Source organism: Mustela lutreola, chromosome X (assembly GCF_030435805.1).
Source record: "Mustela lutreola isolate mMusLut2 chromosome X, mMusLut2.pri, whole genome shotgun sequence".
Classification (NCBI taxonomy): domain Eukaryota; kingdom Metazoa; phylum Chordata; class Mammalia; order Carnivora; family Mustelidae; genus Mustela; species Mustela lutreola.
The window spans coordinates 114,115,659-114,134,795 of NC_081308.1; the positions used below are offsets into that span (position 1 = coordinate 114,115,659).

A 19,137-nucleotide genomic window follows, 5' to 3' on the forward strand; every position below is an offset into this window, starting at 1 on the left:
AATGAGTAGGGTAGAAGCTTTGCTTGTCTACAGTGTTGAGTTTCTGCCCCCAGAAACTTCTGGCACTCCCTGATAATAGTCCTGCAAGGGCTGCCTGTTACTCCCCGGCTCTGTTCATGTCCTCTTGAGAACAGCAGTAACAAAACTATGGGAGCTTTTACCACAGGGTGACAGAACCTCACCGAGCAAGTTGAAGGGTGGTAATTTTACACAACTGCCTTTCTTAGAGGTTCTGGCGACAACTTCCTTTTCCTCAGTGAGAGCTGATGGCATAGTCACTTCCTATTTGGTCTCAACTGCCAGTTTTTTTTTTTTTTTCCTGTTTTTAACTGCCACCTTTGACTAGAACTGTTTTCTTGAGGAGCCTCCAAATTCAAGAACAAGGGGTCAATTCAATCCATCCTAAGAAGGTAACTCAGAGGGGAAAGGATCACGCCGATTGGGTGTTCGGCGTCGTTTCACGGTAACACATGAAGGGTTCTCCTGTGGCTAAAACCGGCATCTGAAGTGCACAGAGAAGTTACCTGACTCCATTACAAAGAGCCCAGTCTCCCCAAGACTCTCTCCTAAGAAACTCCCCAGTCTTCATGTTCCCCATGGCACCACAAAACTCTCATTATGGGATGACTGGTGCGGCAAGCAGTGTCTCTGTCACCCCCAAGGAGGCTGGGAGTGAAGGCATGCTGGGTTCCGAGGGCCTTTGCCTTAGGTCCAAGGCCCAGAAAGATCCCCAGGGGAATTGTGTGAGAATTCCAGCAGCCAGCACAACTGGAACCAGGAGGAAACCTCTTCTCATTCCATCTTTTGACTCCTACCTCGACATGGGAATGACATTGTCTGGGCTGCACTTACCCCTCGGCTCTCTAACTCATCAGTGAGGGCAAGAGGTAACGAGCTCAATTCTTTCCGTACCTAAATGCAAGTGAATGCGCGTACATGTAAAGAGATATTACAAGCAGGAAACCACTGAAGCAGCATCTGCCTCCACCCACCTCCTCTGCGGCTCTATTCCCCCGCAGTAGCATCAGGAAGTAAAGTTAGCAAGACAATGCGGCTGGGCTGGGTCCTAGACATGAGTGTTTGTTGTAAGTGATACTGTGGTAGAGTCCCGTGCAAGCCCCCAAAGGCTTCACGCTCCTTGACCGAGAACTGATTCTCTAGGCTTTTCTCCAGACACTTTGCTGGAACAACAGCGAGGCTGCAACATCTACAAGAACTGTTACGTCATGGTTTCCAATCTGATGCCCGCAGACAGTAAAGAGGAGCCTGGAGGCATCACTTAGGTTTTTACGTATTTAAAAAAAAAGGACCCTTGACCATCGTCCTTCCAAATATCAGTACGGAGTTTAGCAGCCTGAATCCAAATCTTCCTACCCCTGGACGGTGAGCTTCTGGAATTACCAAAATAATTCCCTTCCATTCCCAATATTTGGATAATTGAAAGAAATTCAGATAACTGAACCGCTCGTCCCTGTGCTTCATACATTGACACATATCATACATTTCAATGTAGTTCTTAAGTAAGGCTCAAATTGTTAGAAGTCCCAAATGTGAAACCCTACCTCTAAATTTTGTCAAGTGGAGTAAGAGGTCAAATTTACCTCAACAAAGTCATATATTTGAAGGTTCCTAGGTAATGCCTAGTGCACTACAACCTGCTCCATGATTAAATAGTTTTTTAAATACGTGGTTACCACTTTATTATTTTTTAAAGATTTTATTTATTTATTTATTTGACAGAGATCACAAGTAAGCAGAGAGGCAGGCAGAGAGAGAGAGGGGAAAGCAGGCTCCCCGTTGTGCAGAAAGCCTGATGTGGGGCCTGATCCCAGGACCCCTGAGATCATGACCTGGGCCGAAGGCAGAGGCTTACCCCTCTGAGCCACCCTGGCGCCCCCATGATTAAATATTTGTAAGTCAATCATTAAATTTTTCTTAAAGTTATTCTCTGTTCAATATTACTTTTTACCAGGTAGTATTCACTCTTTGGGGGAAGATGATCTATGGTTTCATACAAAGGTAACATAAAAATAACTGCTTTGTTTCCAGTACTGTCCCTTGATGGGGCCCAATATCTTTTGGAGTGGTTTTTTTTTTTTTTTTTTTTTTTTTTTTTTTTTTTGGTGAGGGCTTTTCGGGCTGTTTTTTGGGCTTTTGTTTTTGATTTCTGCCCCAGCCACCACACTGAACTGACATGCTCAGGGAACAGTATTTCCCAAGTCTGTTTCTTGGTTAGTAATCCTTAATGCAAAGAGTACAGAGCGTGGTTTCTCAAAGCTTGGCACCACTGACATTTTGGGCTGGGCAGTCTCTTGTTGTGAGGGCTGTCTTGCCCACTGGAGTATGGGTAGCAGCATCCCTGGGCCTTACCCACTCCCGATGGCATCCTTTCTTCCCCATTGGTGACAACCAAAACATCTCCAACAGGCAAAACTGCCCCTGGTTGAGAACCAGAGCCCTAATACATCATTACCTCACCACGGCCTACATCAAAGTTTGTCTGGCCATTTCTATCTCCCTACACTGTAGCCATGAACCAATTCACTCAGTAAATATTTAAAAACATGGGTAAAGTTAAATATTTAGTATTGAGGGTATGACACATGTCAGGAAATTGAAACCACAGATTGTAAATTTAAATTATTAAGCTTTGGTGGGCTCAAAGACAATGTCTAACTTCACTGACTTTGCTTAATCTGTATATGAGCTTACTTGACTTACACAGTTATTAAGTATTCATAGCCACTCAGGTCCCGACCGACAAGCAGGTAGCAAATCCACTCCGAGGTACAATTTTGCATTCTATGAGGCTACCAAAGAGCATACGATGTGGTGTTTCCCCTCAAGGAACTGCTTCCATCAAGTTGTGGGAATACATGGTAACGTATCATTCGACTCTGGGCTGACATTTTGAAGTAAAGCATTCAAGTGTCCTTTTTGGTTGGGGGGTAACAAAATCACACATGAATTTCTTGTCATTTTATTTAAATTAAGAAATATAGAGCACCTGGGTGGCTCAGTTGGTTGAGTAACTGCCTTCAGCTCAGAACATGATCCTGGAGTCCCGGGATTGAGACCTGCATTGGGCTCCCTGCTCAGCAAGGGGTCTGCTTCTTCCTCTGACCTTCCCTGCCTCGTGCTCTCTATCTTATTCTCTCTCTCTCTCTCTCTCTCTCTCTCTCTCTCAAATAAATAAAATCTTTAAATTAAGAAAAATATATACGGGGACGCCTGGGTAGCTCAGTTGGTTGGACGACTGCCTTCGGCTCGGGTCATGATCCTGGAGTCCCGGGATCGAGTCCCGCATCGGGCTCCCAGCTCCGTGGGGAGTCTGCTTCTCCCTCTGACCTTCTCCTCGCTCATGCTCTCTCTCACTGTCTCTCTCTCAAATAAATAAATAAAATCTTTAAAAAAAAAAAGAAAAAGAAAAATATATACGTATATATGAAAAAGCATAACCAAACCACAAGGAACTCCATGTCACAACTCAAAAGATCACGATCAAGTATAATTACGACAACAGATAATTTCTTTAATAGCAGTGGACCTAAATAAGGGTCAGAAAGTTTACTAAGATTTCAAATGCAGTGTTTTTAAGGAAATGTCTCATAGTTCAGGTCTCAAAATTTAGCATTCGGTCTTCCACAGTCTGGCTCAGAAGGACGTCAGGGAAAGTCACTTCTCAGATAGGTGTAAATTTACTTATTTATTAAAATTACACAACTCACTCTTAGGCACTTGGGAGATTAAAGTGACTGGAAAGAATTTAGGACATAAAAAATTAACAGTGTAACATATAGTAAAGTGAACAATTTAAAGATTCAACAAGAGCAGTGACCAGGAGGTTAGCCAAGAATCAATTAAAAATACAGTGGACCCATTACTAGCCTAGCACTATACTAACCTCAGTGAACAATTCAAAGGAATCATTCATTCATTCATCATTCATTCATTCAACAAATATCTCCTGAGGGCTTATTATGTGCCACACACTCTTCTAGGCTCTGAGGATACAGCACGGAACAATCCAGACAAAAATCTTGCCTTCAGAAAGCTGACGTTCTACCTGAATAATTTTTAGGTAAGAGAAGCTGGATCTCTGGCCTCAGGGAGTTAATCATCTTGTTGGGCAGACCAAACAAATGAAATCCATGAAATAAGAAGAAAGAACTACAATGTTGAGCACTACTTCCACCAATATGCAAGAGGAGGAGTATCGAAGGAGGATCTGGAACAATGAGGAAGGTTCTGTGGGGTTGGGACTTGAGATTTAGACCGTTGCTACTCAAAGCACCACCTGAGAATCACCCGCACTGGCACCACTTGGGAAACAGCAATGCAGAATCTTGGGCCCATCCCAGACATGCTAAATCAAACTCTGCACTTTAAAAAGAATCCTAGGGAACTTCTTTTTTTTCTTTAGGATTTTATTTATTTAGGGGCACCTGGGTGGCTCAGTGGGTTAAAGCCTCTGCCTTTGGCTCAGGTCATGATCCCAGGGTCCTGGGATGGAGCCCCACATTCGGCTCTCTGCTCAGCAGGGAGCCTGCTTCCTCCTCTCACTCTCTCTCTCTGCCTGCCTCTCTGCCTGCTTGTGATCTCTGTTTTTTTAAAAAAGATTTTATTTATTTATTTGACACAGAGAGAGAGAGCATAAGCTGGGGGGAGGCAGAGGGAGAGGGAGAAGCAGACTCTGCTGAGCAGGGAGCAGGATGCAGGGGCTCAATCCCAGGACCGTGGGATCATGACCTAAGCCCAAGGCAGACGCCTAGTGACTGAGCCACTCAGGCGCCCCCAAAGGCAGATGCTTAACCAATTGAGCCACCCAGGTGCCCCGAGAATTCTAGGGAACTTATAAGGACATTAAAGTTTAGGTGGAACTACAGATTTCTGGCCAGGCTGGCATTGTTAGGTGTGAGCTGGGCTGGTGGAAAATGGAGAGTGGATTGGGGCCGATCATAAGGTTAGAAGTTGTGAGGGCCTGGACAGGGGGAACTAGGAGTAAGGAGAATGCAATTATATCCTTTATCATCTGAATGGATAATGAAATGTGATGGCTCTACATGCAATGGAATATTATTCAACCTTGAAAAGGAAGGAAATCCTGCCATTTGTGACAATATGGATGGACTTCGAGGGCATTTATGCTAAGGGGAAGAAGTCAGAGAGAGAGAGAGCGCGCGTGTCTAAATACTGAATGATCTAAAAAATACCAAACTTATAGAGAGAAGACTGGTGGTTGGCAGGGGCAGGTGAGAGGGGACATAAGTGAAGGTGGTCAAAGGGTACAAACTTCCAGTTAGAAGATGAGTAAGTTCTTGGGATGTCACGTACAGCATGGTGGCTATAGTTTACAACAATCTATTGTATCCTTGACAGTTGCTAAGAAAGTAAATCTTAAAAGTTAGAGGGACTTGTGTTTGGATTCTCAGCTCTACCACTTCTTAACTGTGTGATATTTGGATCAAATTATTTAACCCCACCGAGGCCTTTTCATCACCTGTAAAATGATGGGGGAGGCAGTATGACATCAGAGGGCCCTTGTAACAATTCAATCTGGTAATGCATATCTAGCACTAGCCCGGCAGTCTGGGCACAAAGAAAATGACACCCATTAATAATAATTATATTGATAACAGTAAGATGCTATCTTTTCAGAAAGATTCAAAAGCACCAAAACCACCACAACAACAAAACACAAGAAACTTTTTAGCGAGAGTCTACTAGAGCCCCAACACTGTGTTGGGTATAGACTTATAACAACCTGCAATGTAAGGAACTTCACCCTTGTCTTAAATTGGCACTTGGACATGACATTTTTAAATTTAATTAACCCCCGTTGGTCCGCAAAGGTGCCTTCGTGATGAGATTTCTGTAATTGTTACTATTATCATTGTTACTGTTACTATCATTAGGGTAGTCTCAAAAGGACTCCTCTCCCTGCTGGAGTGGAATTTAAGAGCGAGCAGAGGCAAGGAATTGCTGAAACCACGGCTGCGTGTGTGTCGAGTTCAGTAAGGCATACTGCTAATGATCCAGTCTCGTCTTCCATGCCTCTACCATCCTCATTAATTTTCTGTTGATGTACTGTTTTCCAATTTCTCTCTCTCTCTCTTCCACGTGCAAACTTGGGAAGAGAAGCCCCAGTCTGGCCGCCTTCCACGAACTGACAGCCCAAGAGGCAGGGGTAGCCTCAGGTTCAAGTCACCTGAAGCATGTCTGGGGGCGGGGAATCCAGAACGCGAGCGAGCGGCTAAGAATCCGTCCAGAGGCGCCGCCCCCCCCCCGGAGGGGTGGGGGGGGGCAGAGACCCGACTGCGGGGATGAGTCGGGGTCCACCGACTCGGTGGTCTTCCGTGCCTCCACCCTCGACTAGATCGGGGAACCCAGAGGGACTTCCAACACTCCCCAACTTTCAACTCAAGTCGTCTCCGAAGCTGCGTGTGCCCCAGCTTCGAACGCTTGCCTGCAACGTGGCCGCGTCTGGGACGCCCTCCTACCCCCAGGGTCACCCAGACTCCTCCATTCCCTTCCCAGGCCGAGCCGGGTGCCGGGTGCCCCAGCCCCCGGCTTCTCCTCTCCGTGTGCGCGGGGGGAGCCCGCCCCTCCGCGGGTAAGCCCAGCCACAGCCCTGCACCGCGAGCAGCCCCGGCGCTCCTGACACCGCCCGGCGGCAGGGCGGGGGCAGGGCCAACGGCGGAACCGCCCCCAACCGCCTCCCGGCCCGGCGGGCGGGCGGCTTGCTGGGGCTCCTCCACCTCCTCTTCCTAAAGCGGCGAGGCGCAGACGGGCGGCATCACTCGAGCCCAGGTCCCGGCCACCGCCACACGCTGTGCCCCGCGTTCGGGAGGAGGAGCGGCGGCGGAGGCGGCGGCAACAGCGGCGGGCGGGCGCCAGAAAGGTAGACTGAGTCCCGGGCAGCCGCGCCGCCAACCGCCCACCCCCCCCACCCCCCCCGCCAGCCCGGGGCTGCGCGCCACCAGCCCCGTCACCCCACTTCTGTGTGTCCTTCCAGGCCCTGGTCGAAAAGCCTGGGAGGGCCGCCGAGCTACCCCCGGAAGAGGAGCCAGTCCGAGCCCCAGGCGCTGCCGCCGCAGGAGCAGTGCGGAGCAGCCTTCGCCTTCATGGCCCACTCACCGGTGGCTGTCCAAGTTCCCGGGATGCAGGTGAGGAAGCCCAGGCCGCCGCTGCCGACCACGTGACTGCCCCGGAGCCCCGAGCGCGGTCCCCGGCCACCGGAGGCGGCCCCGGGACTCCCCTGAAGGCAGGGCCGAGCGCAGGGGCCAGGTGACCCTGGAGTAGGGCTCGAAGCGTTTCCCGGCGTTTCGGCTAGCTGGTGCGCTGCGCGGGGGTGCACTGCGCGGGGGTGCACTGCGCGGGGAGGGCGGGGAGGGACCCGGCGCGCGGCGAGGTGCGGGGGGAGGGGGCGGGGGAGCATAAAAATAGGCCAGATCCAGACACCTGCGTCTGCAGAGCTCGGTCCGGCTGGGGAGTGGAGGTGGGAGGTCTTAACCTGGGAGAGATGGAGGTGTTTCGGAATTTGTGGAGTAAAATGCAAGTCGTGCCCCCCCTCCCCGCACACACACAAGTTGGGGCGGAGCAAGACAAGGGGGTGTCGGTGGCGGCGGCATTGAATTGGGCTCTTCCTGTGTTCGTAGAGTGAAGAGCGAGGTGGCTTCTTTTCCCCTTTTGCTGTTGCTTCTTAAGGGCGAAGTTCTGTCTCGCTCCCCCCACCTGGCCCAGCCCATAGTGTGGCGTGAGAAATGCAGGGTCCTGTGTCAGAGTGGCCAAGGTGATGACTCCCCAGACCCCCCCCCCCCCCCCCCGGCCTTTCCCACAAGAGACTGTTGCATGTGGTTAAAGGAAGCTTTTTGTCCTGGACAAGGGACTAATGATTGGGACCCACCTCCTTACTCCAGATTTACCCAGACCCCTCCCCCCATTATATTTTTATTTCTGTTCAAGAAGAAATAAGCGATGTGTCCCTACACTTTTTACGCGGTTAGGTTTTTAAGTTGGTGCATTTCAAGCTATCTACTAAATGTTACTCAGATCTACTAACTTTTTTAAGAATTCACTTTTTTTTTCCTTTGCTAAATAGTCTAAACAACCCATTTGTGAACAGATCAGAGACTAGAAACCCTAAAGCCTCAGTCCCTCATTATCTTCTAAAAATGTGAAAGCAGACTTTCAAGTTCAGAAAACACGTTTAGAGTAGTAAATAGACACCTTATGTTTCTAGTAAAAATCAAGCGCTGTGGATTGGGGACTCAGTTTACTAATCGATGCATGGAATTCATCCTTTTTTTTTTTTTTAGCAATAGGTCATATTTTATGCATGGTCACAAAAAAGTAATTTTAAAAATACTTCATCACAAAAGGACCATTTGTGTGGGACATACATCAATTCTAGGACTCCCGTGTGTACTAAGCACCAGGCCTTTTAGCTGAGTATAGAGCATGTCTGTGTTGAGTCCCAGGAAGTCGGTGTGTATTTAATAAAAAGAGAGGGAGGGAGGGAGGAAGAAAAAGGGAAATGAGAAATATTGGGGCTTTTTAAAAGTTTAATCCATTTAGGCTTTACAGAATGCTTCAAACTTTTTTCTGAGGCCACCCCCTCCCCGCCTTGCTCGGTCCCCTATGCACCCTGCCCCACACTCCATTCATTCAGTCTGCCTTTGGTTGTAGCCAGAGATTAGTCGCTTGCAATACTAACTCCCAGTTTTGCCCCGTCTGATGTGGAAGAAGTGCGAAAAACTTCTCACCCTGCTCTGCTTTCCTTTATGTGGAGAGTAGAACGGTACAGATGGAAAGTTTTTCTCTGGGGGTCTCCATGCTTGTCTCCATTGTGTGCGCCTGCGTCAGCACAGAGAGTGCCTCGCGTTCATCAAGTTTGCGATTCTGGGGAACTCTGTGTGCTAAGGAGAAAATGGTTTCTGGTCCTTACTTGATTTGTGTTTATTTGATTTATATGGTTTAGGACCTACGTGCTGTTCAGTATTTCTTAATGTTCCCTGCTTTGTTTAGTTATCGGAGTTCCCTATCTCTTGAACTTTAAAATCTTAATTAAGGTAGTTTAGAATGTGAATCACATCTTTTAATTTACAAGTTCTGCTGTTCACTGTACACCTTCTCAAGGTTGTGGTTATTTTGTCCCACATTATTTGGGGAGGGCATCATCTCCATATTAGCAAAGAAGAGAGGGATATTTGTCACTTTCTCCATTGTAATGAAATGGTAAATTCTTAGCTGCTTATTTCTACTTTATTTGTAGATGTAGTCCTTAAGCATTTGAGCAACACAAAAGTTTTCCACTGTTAAAATTGTACGGTACCTTAAAAATAAATTTGATGGCCTTCAGTGTGACTCTTGAGCCTAGACTACTTTGACTATTCTTTTGTTCCCAAATACTGCAGATGATATGCAGAAATATATCATGAGCTTGTAAAATTCTCCTGGACTTTTGTTCAAGACTTAGGAGCAACTTTTAAACTCTTAGAGTAGTAAGAAAACTTGAGTAAGCCATGTGTTCTTGAAATTAATGTCTAGTATTTCCACAAGTCAGGGTGAAGTGGTTGACCGGCCTATAACTTTTTAACAGTTTATTTTAGAGAATTATGAAGATTGATGGAAAAAATCATTTTTCCAGAAATAAAAACAAAATTACTTTATCCGCAGTGTTTTTCTCCCCCTGAGGAGAGACATGAAGTTAGAAGCTGAGCTACCTGTTCTATCACTTAAGACTTCCAGCATTCCTGACTTTCGAACAAAGAAATTTCTGTTGCCACTAGTTTAAAATAGAAAAGAAACTTGGAGTGACGAAAGAAAATCCAGGATTTGGTCCAGTTCAAACTCTTCCTTATGAATTAGTTATTCAAACTCATATTGTTGATGTTTCTTAATATTGTGGGAATGAACATTTTTGCCCTATTACACCAAATGTTGAGGGTATGAATTTGTTTTGTAATTTGTGCTTACTTTGTTAGTGTGTACCTAAAGGAATTTTCCATACCAGGAGCTAAACTCTTGAAAAATATTTAAAGCACAACTTTAAAAAAATAATAATAAACCAATAAACCTGTTTCTTTCCACTCAAATATTTACTCCTTAATGATTTAAAACATATTTTTCTTTGAAGTTTTCAGTTATAAGTTACACTTAAGTTTAAGATATTTTCCCTTAGAACCTGCATTAGTATTTATTAGGCAAGTATTCTAAATTGGTTGTTAAATCTTCCATAAAATGTAGGTGGGAGAATAAAGTTAAATGTTGACTTGGAGTACTCAGTGGTACTATGTTATGCTTTATGTTAGGTCTCTTGTGAAAGCTTTTTAAAGTGTCTATTAAAGAATTTTAAAAGTAGCCTTCATCTATCCTTAAGTATGATAAAGGTGGTATGGTTTTGGTTTTTGGTTTTGGGGTTTTTTGCTTTGTTTTTAAGTCCTCTCCACACCCAGCGTGGAGCCCAGTGTAGGGCTTGAAGTCAATGACCCTGAGATCAACAGTCAGATTCTTAACTGCCTGAGCTACCCAGGCACCCCTAGGTGGGACAGTTTTTAAGTGGTTATTAATTGAGATGTGAAATGGAAATGAAGTTTAAGAATTAATGAACACTTTATTAAAGACTTTTATCTAAGAGATGGAAAACACTGTCTTGCATTGCTGAACCTCATTATTGGGTTCTGGGAAGGACACACAATTATACTGCATGATCTCTAGCCCTTGAAGGTCTTACAGATGTTGAGGAGTTAAATCTAGTACATGAAATATAAAATAATAAAAATTATTCTAGAATAGAACTTACTGACTGGAGGTGTTGAAGGCTTACAGAAGGTAAACTAACCACTAAGGATTATTGGGGTCCATATTGGGGAGGATGTTTCCAGGCAGGGACGTATCCTGAGCAAAGGCATGTAGACAGGGAAAAGCGCACCCCCCACAAGTGTGCATGCACACAGAATCTTTGAGAGCGAGATAAAATCATTTGGATTATGATGAATTCCTCTAGAATAATAAGAGTTGAGATTGGAAAACATGACTGGGTCTAGATCATGGTAGTTCTTGAATGCTAAGGAAGGACTCTGGCCTTTGGACTGGCTGTGAAACTTCTCCAAGTAAAGGAGGCTCAGTGAACAGTTATATATAGAAAGAGAAATCCCAAGATGGGGTGAACTGATGACATGGAGGTTTGAGAGTCTTGAGGCAGTTGGATCTGCTGAGGCTGTTTCAGGGGGATGGTCATCATCTGTACAGAGGCAGTGGACCTTGCATTGACTGATTGCTTTCCATATGCCCAGTACTATGAAGAAAAAAATATGATTACTAGACTTAATAATTAGCTAATTACAGAAGGAGGCATCGAAGGTGTTATGGTGTTGAATATGGGAAACTGGGAGTTACAGTACATATATGAAAGAAATTGGAAAATCAAGAGGAAGAGCCAGGTCTGGTAGGAAGCTAATGATTTCTGTTCTACAGTTGGGAAGTTTGAGGTAACAATGAGATGATGAAGTAAAAATGTGGAACATTCGTCTGTTACCTTGATTGTGGTGATGGTTTCACAGGTGTATATGTATGTCCAAACTCATCAAATTGTATGCATGAAATATGTACAATTTTTTTGTACCACAGTATACCTTAATAAGGCTGTTTTTTAAAAAATGTCCCGGGGCACCTGGGTGGCTCAATTGGTTAAGCAGTCAACTCTTGATTTCTGTTCAGGTCATGATCTTGGGGTTCTGGGACTGAACCCCGCATCTGGCTCCACACTCAGCAGGGAGTCTTCTTGAAACTTCTCTCCTCTCCCTATGCCCCTCCCCCCAATAAATAAATAATTTTTTTAAATGTCCAAAAAATATTTGAAGATACAGATCTGGAGCTTTAGTCATTCATCAGGCATTTACTGAGCATTTATTATATGCCGATCTCTTTACTTGAAACTGAAGAGGAGCCACCAAGAAGGGAGAAGTTGCTAAGGCCAGAGAGAATATGTGGCAGGTGTGGGCCCTCGGGAGACAGGAAGTGTAAGTGGGGGACTAGCTTGTAAGAAAAGGAGGGGTGACTTCAAGATCCATGGGAGGATGAGAAAATGTGTCAGCACCAAGAAGGGGTTAACTGGGGCAATGCTTTAACTAACTCTGATCTTGAAGAAAGTTGGAGAGGAACTCAGCTTGGTGCCACAGTCTAGTATGTGTAGTTCTTACCTCCCTCACACCTTCTGAAGGTGTCATTTGAGCTTTGCAGTTTGAGGTGGAAAGAGTTTTGAAAGCATTGGCTTGGACTGATAAAGCCATACCATTGTCCATATTGATGAGTGGTTGATGCAGAAAAGTTGAATATACTAATGATAATGGCTAAGACCAACTGGAACAGAATAATCAGAAACAACTATTCGCTGGGATAGTTGGAGGTGGGGGAAAGGTGTGGAGTTAGAGGGCCAGGGGCCAGAGGGAGAGTAACAGGAATGGGGGTGGTAGGATACGTGTCTTGAACACTAATGAGGGTCTGGAAATGGCACTTGAGGACAGAGGTCCATCATGTGCGTCCCTTGCTTGAGTCATAGAAAATAAGAGAACATAATTTAACTGGTACTTAGGAACCTATGGGCATCATGATACTGTGTTTTTTTATTCTGCCTTTTATTTATTCAGTGACCTTGAGCAAATCATCTCCAAAATGGGGACTAATAAAAGCTGCATTTCCTTTGCTTCAATGAGCTGTTATTAGGATGAATTAACTGTCATCTGTGGGGTATATTTCAAGCCCCTTTATAAAAGGTGTTACGATGTATACACGGGCTGTTCATCCTGCAAAACAACGCTAGACTAATCACATGAAAACACTCTCATTATCTTATCTCTCTCCTACTTGATAACCCACATTTTTCTGCTGAAATCCTGTCTTCCTCTTCTCTTCCCCACACTACCAGTACCCTACCCAAAGTCTTCTGCTCAGCTTTCCAGACTTTTCCGTTATCTGGCTCTGGTCTAGAGATGCAAACTTTGCATTATCACTATTTCCCTGGCAAGAAATCCCTTTTGTTCCACCATGCCACTTACCTTTTAGCAGTTACTGGCTGACCAGATCCTACCTGATTCTCAAGGTCTGCAAACTTACTATCTCTGTGAACTATGCCTGAATGGTCCAGGCTACAGAAATCTCTGGTATTTCCAGGCACCCATTATATCTCTTGTCCGTAGTATGCAGTCCAGTCCTTGGCTTCATACACTGCCTTAGGTTTTCTCTAACATACTTGTCTTCCAAACAGGGTCGTAAATTTCTTGAATTTTACTTTTTCATACTTTATTTATATTATACTTTACTATATTTATATTTTACTTTTATTTATGCCACTAGGCATGAATTGTATGTAAAATTGTTGGCTAATGAGTCCCATATAGACTAGACTTTTCTAACTTTTTTTCCATTCTTTGTCTTTGAGTATATTGTGTAATGCTTGAATTCTTAAATGGTCATGGAGGCTGACTTATGTGTACACGGTGTAGACTGTTTATACTCACTAAAATGATTTTAATACATTATATGTAACATGTCTGACAACCTATACTTCTAACTAATCAGCTGTCCACACAAGGAAATTCTCATTTCTCTTTCCAGGGCCTTTGAGCGAAAAAGGAAACTCGTTGCTTTTCTTGTAACTCAGGCTGATTGCAGACAAATTTGTGTCTTTATGAGAAATAAACCATTTGTCTCTTCTCTCTGTTCCTCTCCCCACCCCACCGTCCTCAAAAGGCAAACAAATAAATAAAAGAAATTGTTTTGCTTCTCTGTCCCAGCTGTCACATTAGAAAGAATCTGATAAATTTCATATTAAGGTATTTTTGATTAATGGCTCAGTGAATGACCTCTCCCATGGATGTTCACATTTTACAGGGAATAATGTCTAAAAAATAAAAAAAGGAAATCCAGTAGTAGCACTTTAGATAGCTTGATGGTTGTTTTTGACTGAACCGTGTCTTCTGAATGAGGGCTGGTTTTATTCATCTTATTTGTTGCTAGAAAATAGAATTAGGAGAACAAAATTAACAGCGGCAACTGCTTTTCATTTCTTGTCATTAAGACCCGAACAATTTTCACCACAGGGACATGTAAAGAAATGTCTCTGGAAGAAAGCTGTGAGGTAATTTCGCTTTTAAGAGAACAAAGATTAATAAAATAGGCACTACTAAAATTAGGACTGTTTTTCATTTTGCCATCTGCCATTTTAGACTACAGGTGTTCCGTGGTCATCTTTGAATTAATGCTTGTGAAATCAAACATTTTTAAAAATACATTGACTAATCTGGGGCGCCTGGGTGGCTCAGTCAGTTAAGTGTCTGCCTTCAGCTCCAGATCATGATCTTGGGGTCCTGGGATCGAGCACCGTGTCGGGCTCCCTGCTCATTGGGGTGTCTGCTGCTCCCTCTCCCTCTGCTTCTCCTTGTACTCTGTCTCTCTCTCAAATAAAAAAATAAAATCTTTTAAAACATATATATTGACTAATTCCTCTCAGTAGTCCTGTGAGTTAGGAAGAGCTATCCAATCCGAAAATGCCTTTACATTTGGATTTTAAAGCAAACCACATTGCTAGCCAGCTCTACCCATCATCCTCTTCGATGTCACTCCCCCAGATCCCTTGTAATTCAGGCGGTTTACTTGACATGCCCATTCAGAGAAGCCAGGAAACCTAGTGCAGCCTGATCGCGTCCTTCTCCTCCATTCCTGCCTCTGTCAACGCACCACCTGTCACCAGCATTTACCTCACTGGGGATGGAGCTACGCACCCCCCTCAGCCTGTTCTGGGCTTGTTCCAGCATTTCCCTGACTGTACCCTGCTGGCCTTGCTTTTCCTTCATTTATCATACATACCGTCATGGATTAAAATGACCCGTGTCCTGAAATATCAGATCAGTCATTGGTATGGCATAGCTTCGGCTCTTCTAGCAAAATGAGAACAGAATTGTGGTTCATACTTCCTGAGAAACTAACGCAAGCAAAATTGCAGACAGCTTTAGGTGAAAGAGTTGAAGATACTCTTTCTTTAAAGATTTTATTTATTCATTTGAGAGGGAAAGAGATGGAGAGAACACAGGCACGGGGAGAGGTGGTGGGAGAAGGAGAAGCAGACTCCTTCCTATCTGAGCTGGGAGCTCAGTGCGCAGGACTCGATCCCTGGACCTAGAGCTCATGACCTGAGCTGAAGGCAGATGCTCAAACATCTGAGCCATCTGGGCGCCCAGAAATACTTTTTTTTTTTTTTTTTTTTTTTTTAAGTGGCTACTTTCCTCCTCTTCGGTCAAGTCACTTCGAAAATGTGCTGCTGAGGAAATGGAAGACATTATATTTTTGTCTTTTTCTCACGAAAAATGTTTACAGGAAAACTTTTCAGTCTTTCTTTGTGATCCTGGTAGCAGATCGTGTGTTCTTTGTGGTGTTTTTCTGCTCTCTCCTCCTTTCACCTGTTCAAAAAATACGTAGGGAAAAGAAAGCTGTGTAAAACCCTATCAATTTTAAATGCAAAGGACAGAGAAAAGTAGTGTTCAAATCAGCCACCATTGGAATTTTCAGTTTGTTCCTTACAGAACAATAGGGTGTCTAGCTGAAGAGTAACAGTTGCGTTGAATTATAGAAACAGCTCACCAGTACCAACTTAATGAAGTTTTACTGGATTTGAAATCCATACCACACTAGATAGGTTAGGGAATTTCAAAGCATACTAGTGAATTACTCTACCAGGTTTCAGTAGTGCCTGGTAACACAATCCTAGGAGTGAATTTTTGGCAGGTGGAGGAAATACTTTAAGGACATCTAGACGCATCCAGATTTTTTTCTTTGAAAATGCATTTTTGAGTTGCTCTCTTAGTGCCCGTTTTATCCCCCTCCCCCCAGCTTTCCATTAAACCTTTGGCTTTGCAACATATCACTTTACAGTATGTTATATTAAGCTAGGACTTCACTGCTTGATGCAGTGTCGTATAAATAACACAGCAGTGGGTGACAGGAAAGGGATGGACAGCACAGATCATCGGGGGGGGGGGGCACAAGTTGTTTTTATAAATTCAAGAAAATTTGGGGAAGCCAAGCCAGTAGAAACCATAAAGTCCTTATTTCTTCCGAGAGCCTCTGCCTCCTCTTTGTCACTGCCCACTCGACCTGGGAAAGTTTCTGGACTCCCTGGTCTCAATTTCCTGCTGCATGCCTTCACTCTGAGCAGAAACACAAAAGAAACCAATCAGCAAAGCATGCACACATGCTACTAAGTATGGTGACAGAAAATAGAACTTTGACCTCTTGTGGTTAAGGAGACTACAGTCAGTGTGTCTGGCGGCCTCAGGGAAAGAAGCATTTTTCAAATATATGCTTTTAAAGTGCTACTGACCCCATGGGTAGAACAGTAAGCAAGCTCATTAATTAGGGTCCTGTTTGTTTCTGTAGTTTTAGTTTAAATCCTTTGTTCGAACTTTTTAACTCTGAGCTTTCCTATGTGTTAATGGTAACATATTAGACTTTCCCAAGTTGGACACTGGTGATCCTGGTTTAATGTTTTTCGGCCCTTAGTTGTCATGAAACAACTGGGTGTGATTTAAGTTCGAAAATTATCAGCAACAAAGTTTGGAAGGCCTACTTTGCGTTGGACACGGTACTTGAAGCCTATCTTTGAGGTACAGAAAGTAGAAAAAAGAATCCCAGGCCTGGAGAAGATTTTGCCATACCTGGAGAGACTAGACACCTACACGTTTAGGAAGCTGGCAAGGTGGAACAGTGGCGATGAATCGCAAATGGGATAGAAACTGATTCAGGAGCATTCCAGGGTAGAGAAGACTAAGGGAAGGGAACGGTCATTTACAGGATGCCATTAAAGGAGAACAGGAGATAATGCAAGGGAAAAGATACAAAGGGAGAACGCACCAGGTGCCCTCCATCACAGATTTGAGGTAGGTGCCGCTGGCATCAAATCTTAGGGCCAAACTGTGATAGGCCTTGAATGCCAGACTGAGACAGTTTTTTTTGTTTTGTTTTTTTTTGTTTGTTTGTTTTGTTTTTTAACTCAGTCTACAACAAGGACGTGTTTTCAAGAAAGTGAAGTGATAAAAGCAGTGGTTATTTCGTTTGTTCTTTGTTTTTTTGGAAAGTTGCGTTGAGCTTCCAACCCAACAGGATGGTTTGGAGAGGGGGAAGGCTGGATATAATCAGCGGATGTTGAAATAGCCCAGGCTTTCGTTAGCAAGTGTTGGATTTAGGGCAGTGATGGTCCCACTTGAGCATGCAGCAGAACCACCTGGAGGGTTTGCTAGACTGCCAGGCCCGATGGCCAGAATTTCTGATTCTGTAGGTCTGCACTGGGGCCTGTGTGTTTGCATTTCTAATGCATTCCTAGTTGCTCCGTTGATCTGGCGACCACTCCGAGCACCACTCAAGACGAACAGACCTTGATGAGTGACTTGGTATGGAAAGGAGAGAAACATGATGGGAGGAGCTGAAAGCAGCTTTGTGTTGGAAGTGCTGCAACTTGGCAAAATCTCAGTGTCACCCGTCACTTCCGTTTCCCTTGATCTAGGTAGATTTGAAAACTCAGTACTCTTATCTTCAAATGCAAATACGTTTATCAAGAACATGAAACCTTTTTATGCTTGTAGTTGTGAAAATGCAACTTGTCTGAAGTGAAATAAAATGCCAGTTTCCCAAATGCTAGCAAATGGCGATATTTCCCCCCCAAAGATTTATATTCTTAAGAATATTGATGCAGGGGCGCCTGGGTGGCTCAGTGGGTTGAAAGCCTCTGCCTTTGGCTCAGGTCATGGTCCCAGGGTCCTGGGATCGAGCCCCACATCAGGCTCTCTGCTCAGCCTGCTTCCTCCTCTCTCTCTCTCTCTGCCTGCCTCTCTGCCTACTTGTGATCTCTCTCTCTGTCAAATGAATAAATAAAATCTTTAAAAAAAGAATATTGATGCATCATATCAGTTTTTATTGTTCAGAATCCCCCTTTTTTTCCCACCCTGCTGCTGTTGCCCCCTCCCCTCCCCAAAAATACCCTGCTGGATGTAATAACTCCGGACTGCTATTATGTCAAAAAATGCCCATTCGCGGTCCTGACAGTCCAAAGCCAACTTGTGCTTACATATGTAAATTCCTGGGGCGGGGAGAGGAAGTTACTTCTGAATCGTTAAGGAAATACCAATTCCTAAATGGCCTTTCTGGGTCCAGCTCTTGCTCTCTAAATTGTTCTCTGTACCTGTCAGATTAATATATTCCCATTTGCCAACAGGTACCATGTAGAGAAGCTCAGAGCTTCGTTTAAACAAAGGATTAGGAATGAAAATAAGAGAAGCAATTAGGGCCTGCTTAAAGAGTTTGCCAACGCCAAACAATGTGAGCAAACTTGATGGTGCGCCTCATTCTTTGGCCTTGGATCTAAATCACTTTTCAATTTCTAAAATGAACCCAAAACCAACAGAAACAAAATTATCCTTCAGAATCAAAGATTTGCCCCCAATGCCCATGTTCAAAAGCATGCATAGAAGAAGTATACCTCTGAACACATTTAAAGCAATGATTATCATGAAGATAAATTGCTTGGGTCCCTAGGTAACTTGCTCCCCCTTGAGGGAATTCAGTTTCTTTGGGTGTAAAAATTCTGGTACTTTTACCTTATACTTCTTACCTCTTATGTGCTAACTGTCTCTTTTCCAGGGTACTTAGTTACTCTTGTGACCCATTTTTTTCATTGTTCTGGGTAGTAGATTAACTTTTTGTTGAAAATTGATAGGGGTTGTATATATGCACTCACAATTTGTATTGTGCACAAAGTGTATTCTTCTCTTCAAGAAGATGAGGCTCAATGTTTGCCTTGGAATTTTTAATCAGCGATATCAATTTTAGACATAACTGTTTTAGAAGGTAGAAAAGTGGGGTATCCGGGTAGCTCAGTTGGTTAAACATCTGACTTCCGACTCAGGTCACAGTCTCGGGGCCCTGGAATGGAGCCTTACCTCAGACTCCCCACTCAGCAGGGAATCTGCTTGTTCTTCTCGCACTGCCCCTGTCTGCCCTGCTCTTCCATATAAATGAATAAAATCTTTTTAGAGGGTATGTGCTATGGTGAATGCTGTGAAGTGTGTAAGTCTGATGATTCACAGA

At 44.1% G+C, this 19,137-nt stretch overlaps 1 protein-coding gene across 1 annotated transcript in view; it reads left to right on the forward strand.

Annotated features, from left to right (window-relative positions):
• Positions 1-6,711: 6,711 nt before the first annotated feature.
• The window catches only part of STK26 (serine/threonine kinase 26), a 51,926-nt gene continuing 39,500 nt past the window's right edge, over positions 6,712-19,137 (forward strand). The window contains exons 1-2 of the mRNA XM_059157252.1: positions 6,712-6,901; positions 7,016-7,166. Of these exons, the coding sequence (XP_059013235.1) occupies positions 7,125-7,166 (42 nt within the window). The 5' untranslated portion in view covers positions 6,712-6,901; positions 7,016-7,124. The remainder of the gene's footprint in view (positions 6,902-7,015; positions 7,167-19,137) is intronic.